This window comes from Neovison vison, unplaced genomic scaffold (assembly GCF_020171115.1).
Source record: "Neovison vison isolate M4711 unplaced genomic scaffold, ASM_NN_V1 Scaffold_040, whole genome shotgun sequence".
NCBI lineage: Eukaryota > Metazoa > Chordata > Mammalia > Carnivora > Mustelidae > Neogale > Neogale vison.
The window spans coordinates 21,695-34,729 of NW_025334844.1; the positions used below are offsets into that span (position 1 = coordinate 21,695).

Genomic DNA, 13,035 nt, shown 5'->3' on the forward strand with positions numbered 1-13,035 from the left:
AGGCTTTTTGCTCCACAGGGAGCCTGCTTCCTCCTCTCTCTCTGCCTGCCTCTCTGCCTACTTGTGATCTCTCTCTCAAATAAATAAATAGATAAAAGTCTTTTTTAAAAAAAGTCATTTTCTCTCCAGTTCCTAAGCATGCTTGATTATCTGAAAATGGCCCTGCTGGACTGGAAAGGGACTGCCTGAAAGGGAGCACTGGGCAGGCAGAAAGAGGGGGTGATGGTGCCTGGAGGGCAGGTGAAAATCAGAGCTCAGGGGCCTCCGTGATCGACTCACAACCATGGGACTCTCCAGCTCTGAGCCGGTCATCTGGCTTAAGCGAGCAAAGTGAGCGAGCACAAAGAAATTCGATGGGGTGCAAAGTCCTCAGTATGGCAGCCTTGGATTGGGTGGGTGAGTGGGCCAGGTGGGCTGAGCCACAGGAAGGGGCCCATGTGTGTCCAGGAGGGCTTGGCCCTAGAGAGAATTAGCTGTTAACCCCAGAGAGGTAGAGTAGGAGGTGAGAATGGACTCATCTGTGGAGCGCAAACCATCTGCCCAGCACACTGGTCTCCTGTGGCCACAGCCTCTGTCTCTCTTCTAGGGCTCTCCGGCCGCCTGGCTGGCTCCCCCAGTGGCACTGCGGGGTTCGAGTGGTCTCAAGTCGGAAACTGGTTGGGTTCATCAGTGCCATTCCAGCAAACATCCACATCTATGACACGTAAGCACCAGCGCCAACCGCCCCCCACGTTGCTGCCATCCTGCTTGGTCTGGGAGCGGGGTAGTAAAGATATGCATACCTTCCACGAAAGAAAGGGTGAAGGGAAGGAACTCAGGTCCTGGGAATAGAAATTCATAACAGGAACTGTCTGTCTGTTGCACTGAGTTGCTGCTGGTTCTCTTGTTGGTGATCTGGGCTGGATGGGGTCCATGGTGAGGTCCCGGGAGCTATCTGCACGGGACCTGTGTTTGCACTTATAACGCCTGTCACACGTTGGCGCCCTTTAGCGACTTCAGAAGTGGGCCCCAGCCAGTGTGACTCAACATCCAATTGTGGGGGCGCTGAGCTCTGCTCTCCATTTTCCCTGGAAACATCAGAACCAACCACCACAGTCCTCTGGGCTTCAAGATCGAGATTCCTGTGGGTGTCAGAACCCTTGACATTCCAAGCTTGCCCTTGACTTAACTCTGAGGTACCCTGCCAGCTATAGGGGGGACTTCTGCATCCTGCTCGTGGGGTTTCACCAAGCAGGTCCTGGTGTTGCCTCCAAATAAAGAAGTTGGCTTGAGTCCCACCTCCCTCTGACAGTGGGGTCTGGTTGAAAGGAGTGGCTTCCTTGCTTGGTGGTGCAGAGCAGGGGGGCAGCGGGAGCCGTTGTGCTGGCTCCCGGATCTTGAAGGGATCACCTTCCTCATTAAAAGCTGGTCCCTGGGGGGGTTTCCTTTCTCTCCAGAGAGAAGAAGATGGTGGAGATCAATTTCCTGTGTGTCCACAAGAAGCTGCGCTCCAAGAGGGTGGCTCCAGTCCTGATCCGGGAGATAACCCGGCGGGTTCACCTCGAGGGCATTTTCCAAGCTGTTTACACTGCCGGGGTGGTATTACCAAAGCCTGTTGGCACCTGCAGGTAAAGGTCTCCCGCCAGGCACTCCCCGATCTTGGCTGTGCCCACTCTCGCTGAGGAGCTTGCATCTCTGAGACGTGGCTCTGGCCCTCAGTTGGTCTGGCCCAGGAGCATCCTGCTTCTCTCCTGTCTGATAAGGGGGTTGGTGTCTGCCCACCGGAGCCAGGTGCAGGGCACAGAAGAGTGAAGGGGGAGTTTGTAGGAACAGACTGGAGAGTGGGTGCCCTGACCAGAGGGGTTCACCATTCTCCAGTCCTGCTGATTCCCGCCTTTTGGAAGTGGGGGTCATTCTGTTGGGGTTTTGTAGTTTTTACGGATCAGCCCAAATCTGGGTTTTGATAGTAAATGTCCAGGAGTTTTAAGTGGTTGGCTTCATTTTGTTTTGAATATTCTGTGGGCCAAAGAGAGCATGTCTGATCCCAGCAGGACCCAAGGACAGCCTCTGCCCCAGAAAGTTGTTTTAAGCAATTGAACAGTCTCTGCTTCAAGAACTTCAGAATTGAAACACCAGGCAAATGCAGTAGAGGAGGGAGGAGGAGGATGCACATTCTGAGAACTGAGATGGACTTGGCTTTTGGAATTGGAGCAAGAAAAGTAGACAGAAAATTCAGGGAGAGCTGTGGCAGCTGTGAATTTACTGGGGGCTTGTTGGAGAGCCCAGCGCTGGCCCTGGGCGCTCTTGGGGCCTGATGTGTCTCTCACGCCACCTGCTGGCCATCTGGAGAGTACCATGGCCTCGCTCTCTGGGGGACTTGCCAGAATTCTCTAAGGATAGGATATTGGTGTCCCCCACAGGTACTGGCATCGGTCCCTAAACCCACGGAAGCTGATTGAAGTGAAGTTCTCCCACCTGAGCAGAAATATGACCATGCAGCGTACCATGAAGCTCTACCGACTGCCAGAGGCCAGTGGTGCTCCGGGACGGTGGTTGGGGGTGGGGAAGCGGGAGAGGCTGAGAGCCCGGCCCTCAGTAGGAACGCAGCAAGGCTTTGGTGGGGCCGTGGGAATGGGGGACTATCAGAAAAGTGACCCAACTCAGAGTTTCCTAATTCCTCAACTTTCTGTCCCTGTTGTCTCTGCTGTCTATAGCAAAGATTTTATTTTAGTTTGGCTTTCTCAGTTCTCCTGTGTCTGCACTTGGGCTAGCTACCGTGTCAGCTGTTGATGAGCTCAGAGAACACCTATTCTTTGTGACTGGAGCCCGAGCGAGGCATAAATAGAAGGAAAAACCTGTTCACTGAACCGCAGCGCCGCCCAGGGCCTGTGTAAATAAGCTAGAGTGTCTTTCCAGCCTCTGTCACTGAGGGGAAGAAGGGGTGACCCAAGCCTGGGAGGGTTGCCCAGATTTCTAATCCCAGTCCCCCCAGTCCAGGTCTGGCCAATTGAAGGAGTAGGCAGCCTGGAGTGAGCTGGTTTTCTGTTCTGGGTCTCAGTTTACCTAATTTTCCAATGGAAGAAATGCCACTGCTCATTCTCTGCTTGTGCCTGGTTTTGGGAGCCTGATGACCTCAAAGTCGCTTGTCCTCCTGCAGAGCTTCCAGGGTCAGCATGGTTTTTGGGTGCCCACCGATCAGGGGGCTCCCTGCCTGCCTTTGTCGGCTATCAGGCTGGCTTAATCACCCTGGGATCAGGCTGGTCCAGCACCGAGTCCGGGTCAGCCGTGTCCTGATTTGAGAGACTGCCCAAAACCAGGCACAAGCAGAGAATGAGCAGTGGCATTTCTTCCATTGGAAAATTAGGTAAACTGAGACCCAGAACAGAAAACCAGCTCACTCCAGGCTGCCTACTCCTTCAATTGACCAGTTAGATGCCGCCCCAGAAAACAGATTCGGGGGGCTATGATGGGTGTCTTCTCCTCCTGTTGTGAGGACAGATTTATCCTGAGTTCCAGGCAGGCAGAGGGCATTCTTAAAGTAGTGTCGTAGCCAGAAGACTGTCTCTGTATCTCCCCGCCCGTGGGTGAGAGCCCTTTCAGTACAGAATTTGAGGTGTCCTTGTGGGAGCTGCCATGTAGAAATGAGGTCAGTAAGTGTTCCCCGGAGATACCAGGATTAGTGAGGAATTTGGGTGGCTGAGGTCCTGGAACAGCTCTTTGAAAGCAGTTTCTAGGGGCGCCTGGGTGGCTCAGTGGATTAAAGCCTCAGCCTTTGGGGCTCAGGTCACGATCTGAGGGTCCTGGGATCAAGCCCCACATCGGGCTCTCTGTTCTGCAGGGAGCCTGCTTCCATCTCTCTCTCTGTCTGCCTCTCTGCCCACTTGTGATCTCTATCAGTAAAATAAACAAATGAAATCTTTAAAAAAAAAAGCAGTTTCTACAGAGAAGCAGTTGAATCACACGGTAACCGAGCTGTATAAACTGTAACCCCACCCTGCTTCCAGATTTGGCTGACCCTGTCTTGTGTCCTGAGTCTTTGGGGATGTTCTGTGAGACCCAGTATTTACTCCAGAACATCACATGGGTTCATTCCACGGAAGCCTGCCTTAAGAAAAAGCAGCTGTGGGGTGGGATCCTGATTTAAGATGAAGTCCCAGGAGTTTGGTGCTTTTCTTCAGAATTTAACTTGCAGCAGGCCCAGCTGGAAGCAGACTGGTGTGGCAGGGTCCAAGCAGACAGACAAAGTGGGCCCGGGGTGTCAACTCTGCTGGGCCCAGGGGTTCCAGCATGCCTAGGCAAGGAGCTGGTCTGTGAAGTGCTCTAGTCCAGTGGAGAGACACCAGCATAGACAGATCAGCTGCAGCGCAGTGGGACAAGGTGGCGAGGGTTTGGAGAAGAGGAGCCGAGAAGGGCTTTGCTAGGTGGATGAGTAGCCCGGGCCTGTGCCCACCCCAGCACATCCATGAGGGTTTTGCTCCCTCGTGGCACCATTGACATTTGGGGCTGGGTAATTGTGTTGTGGGGACCGTCTTGTACGTTATAAGGTGTTTGGTAGTTTCCCTGGCTTCTCTCCGCTAGGTGTCGGTAGCACCCCTTTCTAGTTTTGACAACCGAAGATATCTCAGAATATTGTCCTATATTCAGAATCAGCCCCTTTGAGACCACGGGGCTAGAGGGACAGGAAGGACAGTCAGAGCTGCCAACTGGTCCAGAGGGTGGAAGGTCTCCTGCTCTGTATTAGGGAGTTCAGAGCAAGGGAGGGGCGGGATGGGTTGTGTTTTCTTCGGAAAGTGGCCTGGGCCATGTGGATGAGAGATGGAAGCAATAGACTCAGCCAGAGAGGGTGACCTTCACTAGGAGGGAGAGGCCTGAAGATCCTGACAAGGCAGGACTCGCACCTGAGCGTGTGGGGGCTGTGAGAGGCCCCTGCCAGGGGTTAACTGAGGGTTCTCTCTTGACGGCCTGGGTGGATGCCTCCAGGGTCGGGGTAGGAAGGGAGACAGTCTGAAGGTTCCAGTGCCTTCAGAACTTGACGGGGAGTCCAGAGGCTCACGTTCAGCATACCTGATACTGTCCCGTCTGTCTGCCTTCTAGACGCCCAAGACAGCTGGACTGCGACCAATGGAAAAAAAGGACATTCCAGTAGTACACCAGCTCCTCACCAGGTACCTGAAGCAGTTTCACCTCACACCAGTCATGAGCCAGGAGGAGGTGGAGCACTGGTTCTACCCCCAGGAGAACATCATCGACACTTTCGTGGTGGAGGTGAGCGGGGAGGGGAGTCCTGGGCCCCTGAGAGGCATTTTCCTCCAGCGACTCGGAGACCGGAATCCCGACTGATGGATGCCAGCGCTGGCCTCCTAGACTTCCTTGAGCCTCCTGTCTCGGTCCTCCCTGCAGAGAGGAAGCCATAGCTTGTACTTGCTAACAGTATCCCCTCTGGACTTGGCGTGAGCCCTTCTTGCCCCTCCCCCACCCCCAGTCCCCGTGAGGGTGACGGAGTAGAAGGCCCCTCTTCCTCGGTAAGCCTTGGAGACCCACCTGCTGTGCTTATGGTGGTGCCCACCAGGGTCAGCGGGGATGTGGGCCACAGGGAGCGCTCTGCAGGGGCAGCCCGCAGTCTGCCCTGGATTCTCGTCCTGGCTCTGTCCCCAGGTGCCCTTGGTCAGTGTGTTCCCTCCTGCCTGTGCCCCCTGTTTCGGTGTGCACCTAGTCATCTCGGGGGGCAGAGCTGCTGAGGGTGGTGTGAGAGCCGTAGGAAGCTCTTCCCGGCGGCAGCGTCCCCAGGCCTGTGTGACATTGCCTCCTTATGTTGTTTTCCCTTCAGAACGCAAATGGTGAGGTGACAGACTTCCTCAGCTTTTATACGCTTCCCTCCACCATCATGAACCATCCAACCCACAAGAGTCTAAAGGCTGCTTATTCTTTCTACAACGTCCACACCCAGACCCCTCTTCTAGACCTCATGAGCGACGCTCTTGTTCTCGCCAAAATGGTGAGGAGACCGGAGGGCCCGGAGACGCGTGGGGACGGGACAGTGGGAGCTGTGGTGGGCACAGCTGCCTGTAGGCCGGGGCTTCCGGCCCTGCTTGGCCTCCCGCTCCTCGTAGGAAGGGGCCCAGCACTTCTCAGCCAGCAGGTCCACGCTAGGAGGGAGCGAGGAATGTCCACGGGAAGCGAAGGCATTGAACTCCTGATTTATTTCAGTGAGTTTCGTTCTCATGGGAGGCGCAGCCAAGGAGCCTGAGTAGCCAGGCCTGCTCCGGGAGGAGAGGGGTTCTCACAACTTCCCCAGCCTGGGAGGGGGAGCTGGGTCTCTGTCATGGTGAGTCACGGGAGCGGCTGACAGTAGCGTGTGGCGGGGGTGGGGCCCGGGCTGCTTTGACCCCCGAAGAGGTCAGCGTCAGCCCTTCTTCGTGGGTCCTACCTGAACTGAGGCCAGTCCACATGGGCCGGCCGGATGGTGGCCCGTCCAGCCTGTGCCCTGCAAGACCTTCTGGTCAACTGGGTGAGATTTAGGAAGTGTCTTTGTCACGGTCTCAGAGCAGCGTGGCAGCTGCCATAAGCCCAGGGGACACAGTGAAGGCCTAGTAGTTGGGGTGTCAGGGAGTTAAGGGGCAGCACAGATGCTGAGCTGCTGATAGCAGCCAGCTTCTCAGAGGACGCGCTTTGGGGCTTGGTCTCCAGAGAAGACTGTGCCGGTGCCCAGTGTTTTGGGGAGGCCTAACACGGAACCACAGGAGCAGTGACTGGGGCGCCGAGGACACAAGGATGCACTTGGTGGCCACTCGGGGCCCGGTGGTGTGCTGCTCTGAGAGTCCCGAGAACCAGCCTGGAGAGCAGGCGCTGGCAGAGTTCGGCTCGAGCACGGATGCAGCTGGGGCTTCCGAAGGGAGATGGTTCTCCCGGGCGCCTCGCCGCACAGCTGGGATGTATGTGGTAGAAACGGACAGGAAGGCAAGGCAGCTTCTCTCTCTCTTCACCCGTTCCTGTTTTTTCCTGCTGCCCCGCAGAAAGGGTTCGACGTGTTCAATGCACTGGATCTTATGGAGAACAAAACCTTCCTGGAGAAGCTCAAGTTCGGCATAGGGGACGGCAACCTGCAGTATTACCTTTACAATTGGAAATGCCCCAGCATGGGAGCGGAGAAGGTAACGTCTGGGCCCAGCAGTGCAGCTGGGCTCAGGGGGTTCATGTCGCCAGCAGAGACGGGGCCACGGGTCTGAGCCCCAGCATCGGCAGGGCCCACATTCCCCTTCAGCAGCTGGTGTGAGGGTGGCAAAGGAGACAGGCCCCAGAGCCACACAAAACCAAGAAGCTTGTCTCCAGCTTCTCTCCCCCATGAGGTGAGCCGCCTCAGCCGCGCACTGGGGACCACCTCAGGGGACTGCCGCCCGCACTTAGCCAGGAACGTTCTAGTCTAAGGATCTGAGGGGTTTCCTCTTCTGGGCTTCTGCCCTCATCCCGGCGTCACCCTCAGCAGTTCCCTGTGGAGTCATCAGCATTTACAAAATCAGTGACCGATGAGCTGGACAGAGGCCTTGGGACTGGCGGTTGCTTTCCTCAAAGGATCTGAGGGATGTGGGAAGCCCCTCATGGGGGTTGAGCGAAAGGTCCAGGCTCCCCGTGAGCCTGCTCACACAGCCCAGTGGCACCGAGGGTACTCCGTCCTTTGGGACTTCTGAAGTGGGGTGTGGAGGGAGAAGGGAAGGGGACAGACTTGGGACAACTGTCAGCTCAACTCTGCCTCTCCCCGTTGGCTCTCCTAGGTTGGGCTGGTGTTACAGTAATCGGTTGCCAGTGAGATTCTGGATAAAGCCACTGAGAAGTCAAACCAGGAAATGGAACCCCACCACTTGTTGGTCCTTTTCACAAACGTGAGAATCCCTGGCACAGGGGACAGAACTGAACCGGCTTTACCAAACCGCCGCTGAACTTGACAATTGTATTGCAATGGCGTAGGCTGCGCGATGTCACCTCTGGCCGTGACTCTGGTCTCCCTGTTTTCCAATTAATCACATCCTTCTGCAGCCGTGATCAAGGGAATGTAACTGCTGAAAACTAGCTCGTGATTGGCATATTATGGAGTTAACGGGTGAATAATAAAAGTATATATATATATATTATATATATATAAATATTTTAAATATCTTTCACGTTCCAAATGTACAAGGATGTTCGGTCTCTAATGAAAACTGAATCCAGATCATTCATCAGATTTAGAATCCAAGGACAGTGGCAGACAAACACATGTTGGTACAGTGAATTGTTTTGTTCTGAAAGCAGGCATTGGCTTTTCTTGGGGGAGCAGGAGAAAGAGGATGTGGGGAATCTTCTCCAGTCCCCCTTCTGGATGGGCCGAAATGACTGACTTTGAGAAGGCAGGGAAAGGTGGAGGGACGGTGCGGAGCCTGGGGCGGGCTCAGAGCTCGCAGAACCGCAGGTGGCGTCCTGGGTGGGACCCGACTCCGGCCGTTCCATAGAGGCCGGGCCTTTTCCACATCCTGTCACTGGGCAGCAGGGACTGTCTGCGGAAGCAGAGCTCATTTATGAACGCCCATCCTCGCCCTGCTCCTTGTGGGAAGTCATCCTGCCAGCTGATTTTAAGCGGCTCTTTAGCCTGCTGTTATTGCCAACCTTACAGGGATGAGTCCCTCGCAACATTGTTTTTCCACTGCCTGGGGTGACTGGTAGTTTGAAGGAGACCTTTGACCTCCTTGTAACATCTGGGACCTTGTGGAGAACCGGACCAGTGCAATCCCTGCTGAGCTCGTCCTAGAGAGGGCAAAGAGCTGGCACCCAGATAGCCCTGGGGTGGCTGGCCAAGGAGGGCGTGGGGACGACATCCAGACCCCTTCAGCCGCCAGCCCCTGGCCTGTGCCTTCCGATCCATTGGCTCTCTCTTGTGCTTCTTTCCAAGACGCGCAGCCTGCGAGTGGTAGCAGGGAGCTGTGGCCAGACACTGGTCTGGATTTGACGACAGAAATGATGGCGTGTTGCTGTGGTTTGAATCTGATTTTCGCTAATGAGGTTTTGTGGATTTTTGTGGTGATGGTGATGGTTATTGATGCTGCCAGTCTCCCCAGAAGTGACGGAGCCTCAGATCACGTGGCTGTCCGTGTAGGCCTTGGGAGGATCAGGTCTTGGAATTGCCAGAAAGCCCCATGCAAGCTTGTATGGATCTTTGCTTGAGGAGAAGGTAAACGGGAGGAGAGTGGGGCGTGCGCGTGAGCCGGTTTCCTGGCTGCCTTCACCTACGTGCAGAGGGGAGGAAGCTTTGGCCAGGCGGCCAGGTTTAGCCAGTTCCCACTAACTGAAGCCCTGCTCTGCAGGCTGACAGAGCGGAGTTTTGGGCTTCGGGTTGGCCAGAGGCTACTTGTGCAGAGTCCCCAGAGCTGGAGCAAAGTGCTTGGGCCGGACTCTGTAGAGACTGCTGCTGGAGCCTGCAGCCCCATTGTCCTGCATTATCATCAGCGGCCGCTAGGGGCGTCCCTTCTTCCCCACGCTGCAGACTGCATGCACCAGCGATCCCAGCTGACTTTTGACTCCTTGACTCCAAGATACCCAGACCAAAGAAGCTGCTGTTCTTAGCAAGATGTGCACTGCATTCCACAGACGGGAGGAGCCGGAGAGACAGGGCTTGCCTTTACAGCCTTGGCTGACATCGGACACCCCGCGCCCCAAATTCCCAGAGCAGCTTACCCTGTGCATGCATCTGAGGATATCAAAGAACGAAGTGCCGGACTCTCTCCTTCCTTGGGCGAGACCTGGAACTTGGAAAGGCTTCCTGTCGTAGGCTCGGTCAGCTCTGGCCCTGGGCCTGGGCCAAGCTGCTGCTGAGATTGGGGCTGCACCGGAGTGAGCTTTGCCTCGGTTGACCAGGTCACAGATGGAGTCTGAGCCTGCTCTAGAAGAAGCATCTCCTGGAAAGGCGCCCGTGACTCCCTCCAAGACCATGTGGCCTGCTCCCCGGACTCTGCTGTCATGTCACGGTAGGGACCTCGTCCAGCCCTCGGCACTGTCGCCCAGGCCCACAGGAGTCAGCTTGATGCCTGCTTAGTCTCCTTTTTGTCCAAACACTTCCCAGGTTCTTCACTCCACCCTTGCCAGGACTTCAGGTCAGGGAGCGCAGAGAGAACCATTGCTTGGGGTTCAGGGCCTCCCCACAAGGAGCCCCACATGATGGTGGAGCCGTGGCTGGCGTGGATCAGACAAGGGAATGACCCCGAGGCCTCCAAGCTCTTCACCTGGGACCTGACTCCAGCAGCTGTGGTTGGAGGGCCTCCCGGGCATGGCCCCCATCCCCCCGCCCCCGGTACTCCTTGTTGGCACCGCTGGGCTGTTGGACTCCATGTTTCCACACGTGTACCTCCTGCCTTTGGATTGACTACATTTGACCCCTTGGCACATTCCCATGGCCTCTGATCTCCGTGTGGGGAGAGAGCTGGGTAGAAAGGAGGCCTCAGCTCTGGGTGGGGGTGTGTGTAGGGCTCACCCCCCCACCCAGTGCCTACTCTCAAAGACGCTGACGTCCGTTTTGAAGGCTGGCCCACACCAAGCCACCTCAGCACCCAGTTTATGGGAAATTCAGGCCTTGCCTGCAGCTCTCATCTAACTGCCGTTAACCCCCTTCCTTGCCGGCTCAATGAAGCCCAGGTGTGGGGGTCCCTGTGGTCTGAATTCTTTGCCCAAAGATGACCAGCATTTAACCAACCGAAAGGAGAGCCCAAATGCCTGGGTAGCTTCTTGAAGCTGCCATCTGGGAGAGGGTAAGGACCCAACTGTCAGGCCAGGGGTGGGGGACGAACACATCCCTGACCAGTGCCTACCCAGCCAGGGGGGCAGCCTTCCTGTGGCCTGACCAACCCGCCCCAGAACCAGAGGAGACGCGAGTCAGCTTTGGTTTTGCCCTGCTGCCGAGTGAGGGCAGGCCCACCAACAGGCTGTCCCCTGGGAGGTTGTGTGGGACAGTCTTTCAGCTCAAAGATACTGACTCTAGGCAAGGTGGACCAAACGTGGGAACAGAGAAGGGGGAAGCTTCGCTTTTGTCTGGGCTTGTCCCTGGGCTGTGGGAGGGGCATCCATTTCCAGGGTGGGGGAGGAAGTACCAAATGCATTGTAGTTCCACTGGTTACATCTCACTTGTTTCTAATAAAGGAAGCAGCTGAACCAAACCTCTCTGCCCTCGAATTCCTCGGGTCAGCAGGTGGCAGTGGAACCAGCCAGGGACCTGGCTTGGCTGGAGCACCCTCTCAGAGGGCGGCAGGGCCCCTCAAGGAAAGCTGCTGGGGAGCATCCCCAGGAGGCAGCTTGGAGTACTTTCCCTGGGCGAGGTTCTCCTCTCAGGGCAGAATTGGCTCTTTTCCCCTAACTTCTCCCATCCTGGGGTGAGGAGTCGGGACTGACCCAGGTTCACAGAAGAACCGCTGGGCCCTGGGCCAACAGCAGGGACCCTTGGCAGTGGCGCCAGTCCCTGGCTTCCACAGCTGGGAGCAGAGCACCCCAATGGTGCAGGGCAGCAGTGGCCCCTCTGGGGTGGGGGGGAGTCAGCCACTGCCCTGTGCCCCCATCCAGATGCCTATCTCCCCTTCTAGGCCCTGGGGTGCTTTTTAACACTGCTGGTCACCAGTGTTACACTCGGTAGGTGTGCACCTACTGCACACCTACCGAATAGTTCTCTGAGGAAGGGCCCCCGTGACTGCAGTTAGAATTCACATCTCCCCACCACACACACTAACCCCATTCTCTTCCTCTGGAGCTTTTCATCCAGTCCCTGACCCTGTGCTGCTTTGAGGCCACCTAAAAAGGCTGGTGCCTCCGGGGGAGCCCCTTTCCAGGGAACGGGGGCTGCAGCCTGAAGACACAGGACCTCCCCCCAGGATCACCTGTGCGTTCCCACCCATCACTCCGGCCCCTCAAAGCTCAGGCCTTGTCCCCACCCTTCGATTTGGGCTGAGAACACAGCCCTGTGGGCGGGACCTCTGGAGTTAAAAGTGACTTCCTTGCCTCCACCCTCCACCGTCATTCCCACCCATTTTCCTGCACCAAAGACTTGCCCTTCCAAGGCTGACTTCCCAGCTTTGGGGTCTCACCCCAGCAGGAAATCCTTCCTCGTGCTTTACCAAACCAGAGAAGAGAAGCAGGATGGGGGGGGGGCGGTTTCAGCTCAGGGTCTAGTGTTCTCCCGACACAGGACCCTCCCCCACAGGCCCTGACCTGAGCGGGCCCTGTGGGGACAGAATAACCCGAACTGCTCTGTGTGCACCGAACTGCTCTGTGTGCACCGTAACTGGACTCCGCCTCGTGGCACTTTGCTCCTCAGGGCCTCCCTCCTCAGGCCTGTGGGCCAGCCACCTGGCCTCCTGGCGGCCCTGACAACCATGTGTCTGGGCTGCCTGGCCCAGGCCTTTGTGGTTCCTTCGTAGGGAGGCTTCTGGCTCCTTCAGAGTGGGAGCACCCTCTATGAGACACACGGATCATCAGAACCAAACGCTGCTCTCAGCGTGCGGAGGGCAGGCGGAGGCTCTCACTTCCTGCCTTGGGTCATAGGTTGCAGGAAGGAGAGCCAGCCCGGCCCTGGGATCCGTGGGGCCCATTCAAGCCCCAGCCCAGCACCATCCCCAAGCCAGAAACTGTCCTCAAGCTCTGTCCCGAGTCAATGTTGGTGCTTATGCCTGATGGAACCCAAAATGCCAGGGCTCCACCCTGAAGCTCAGAAAGTCCCCTTTCTGGAAGGTTCTGTCTGGATTCTGCCCTCCAGTGTCTCGGCACACGCTCCCAGCTGCTCCAGGCAGCTCAGAGCAGCAGGCTGGTTTCTGGGCCTTTGTCCCTGGTGGAAGGAGAGCCCTGAGTCTCGGATTCATCTACTGAACAGACAGGGGCCTCGGATGCATCTGAACCCAGAAAGCAGGGGTCTATTGAGGTCCCTCAGAGTCCTGTCCCCATCCCCTTTTAGGGCCATAACAGTTCTTCCCTGGCAGAAGCCCCCCCCCCTTGCCAAATCCCCCTTTTCCATTCAAGCCCTTCATGGTGACCGGGCAGGGGGAGCTTGTGAGT

The 13,035-nt window shown here is 56.6% G+C and overlaps 1 protein-coding gene across 1 annotated transcript in view; it reads left to right on the top strand.

Annotated features, from left to right (window-relative positions):
• The window catches only part of LOC122897961 (glycylpeptide N-tetradecanoyltransferase 1), a 29,793-nt gene extending 21,688 nt beyond the window's left edge, over positions 1–8,105 (top strand). Inside the window, exons 6-12 of the mRNA XM_044236136.1 lie at positions 587–703; positions 1,437–1,607; positions 2,400–2,508; positions 5,074–5,244; positions 5,807–5,974; positions 6,993–7,130; positions 7,749–8,105. Coding sequence (XP_044092071.1) covers positions 587–703; positions 1,437–1,607; positions 2,400–2,508; positions 5,074–5,244; positions 5,807–5,974; positions 6,993–7,130; positions 7,749–7,769 — 895 coding nt within the window. The 3' untranslated portion in view covers positions 7,770–8,105. The remainder of the gene's footprint in view (positions 1–586; positions 704–1,436; positions 1,608–2,399; positions 2,509–5,073; positions 5,245–5,806; positions 5,975–6,992; positions 7,131–7,748) is intronic.
• The last annotated feature ends 4,930 nt before the right edge of the window (positions 8,106–13,035 follow it).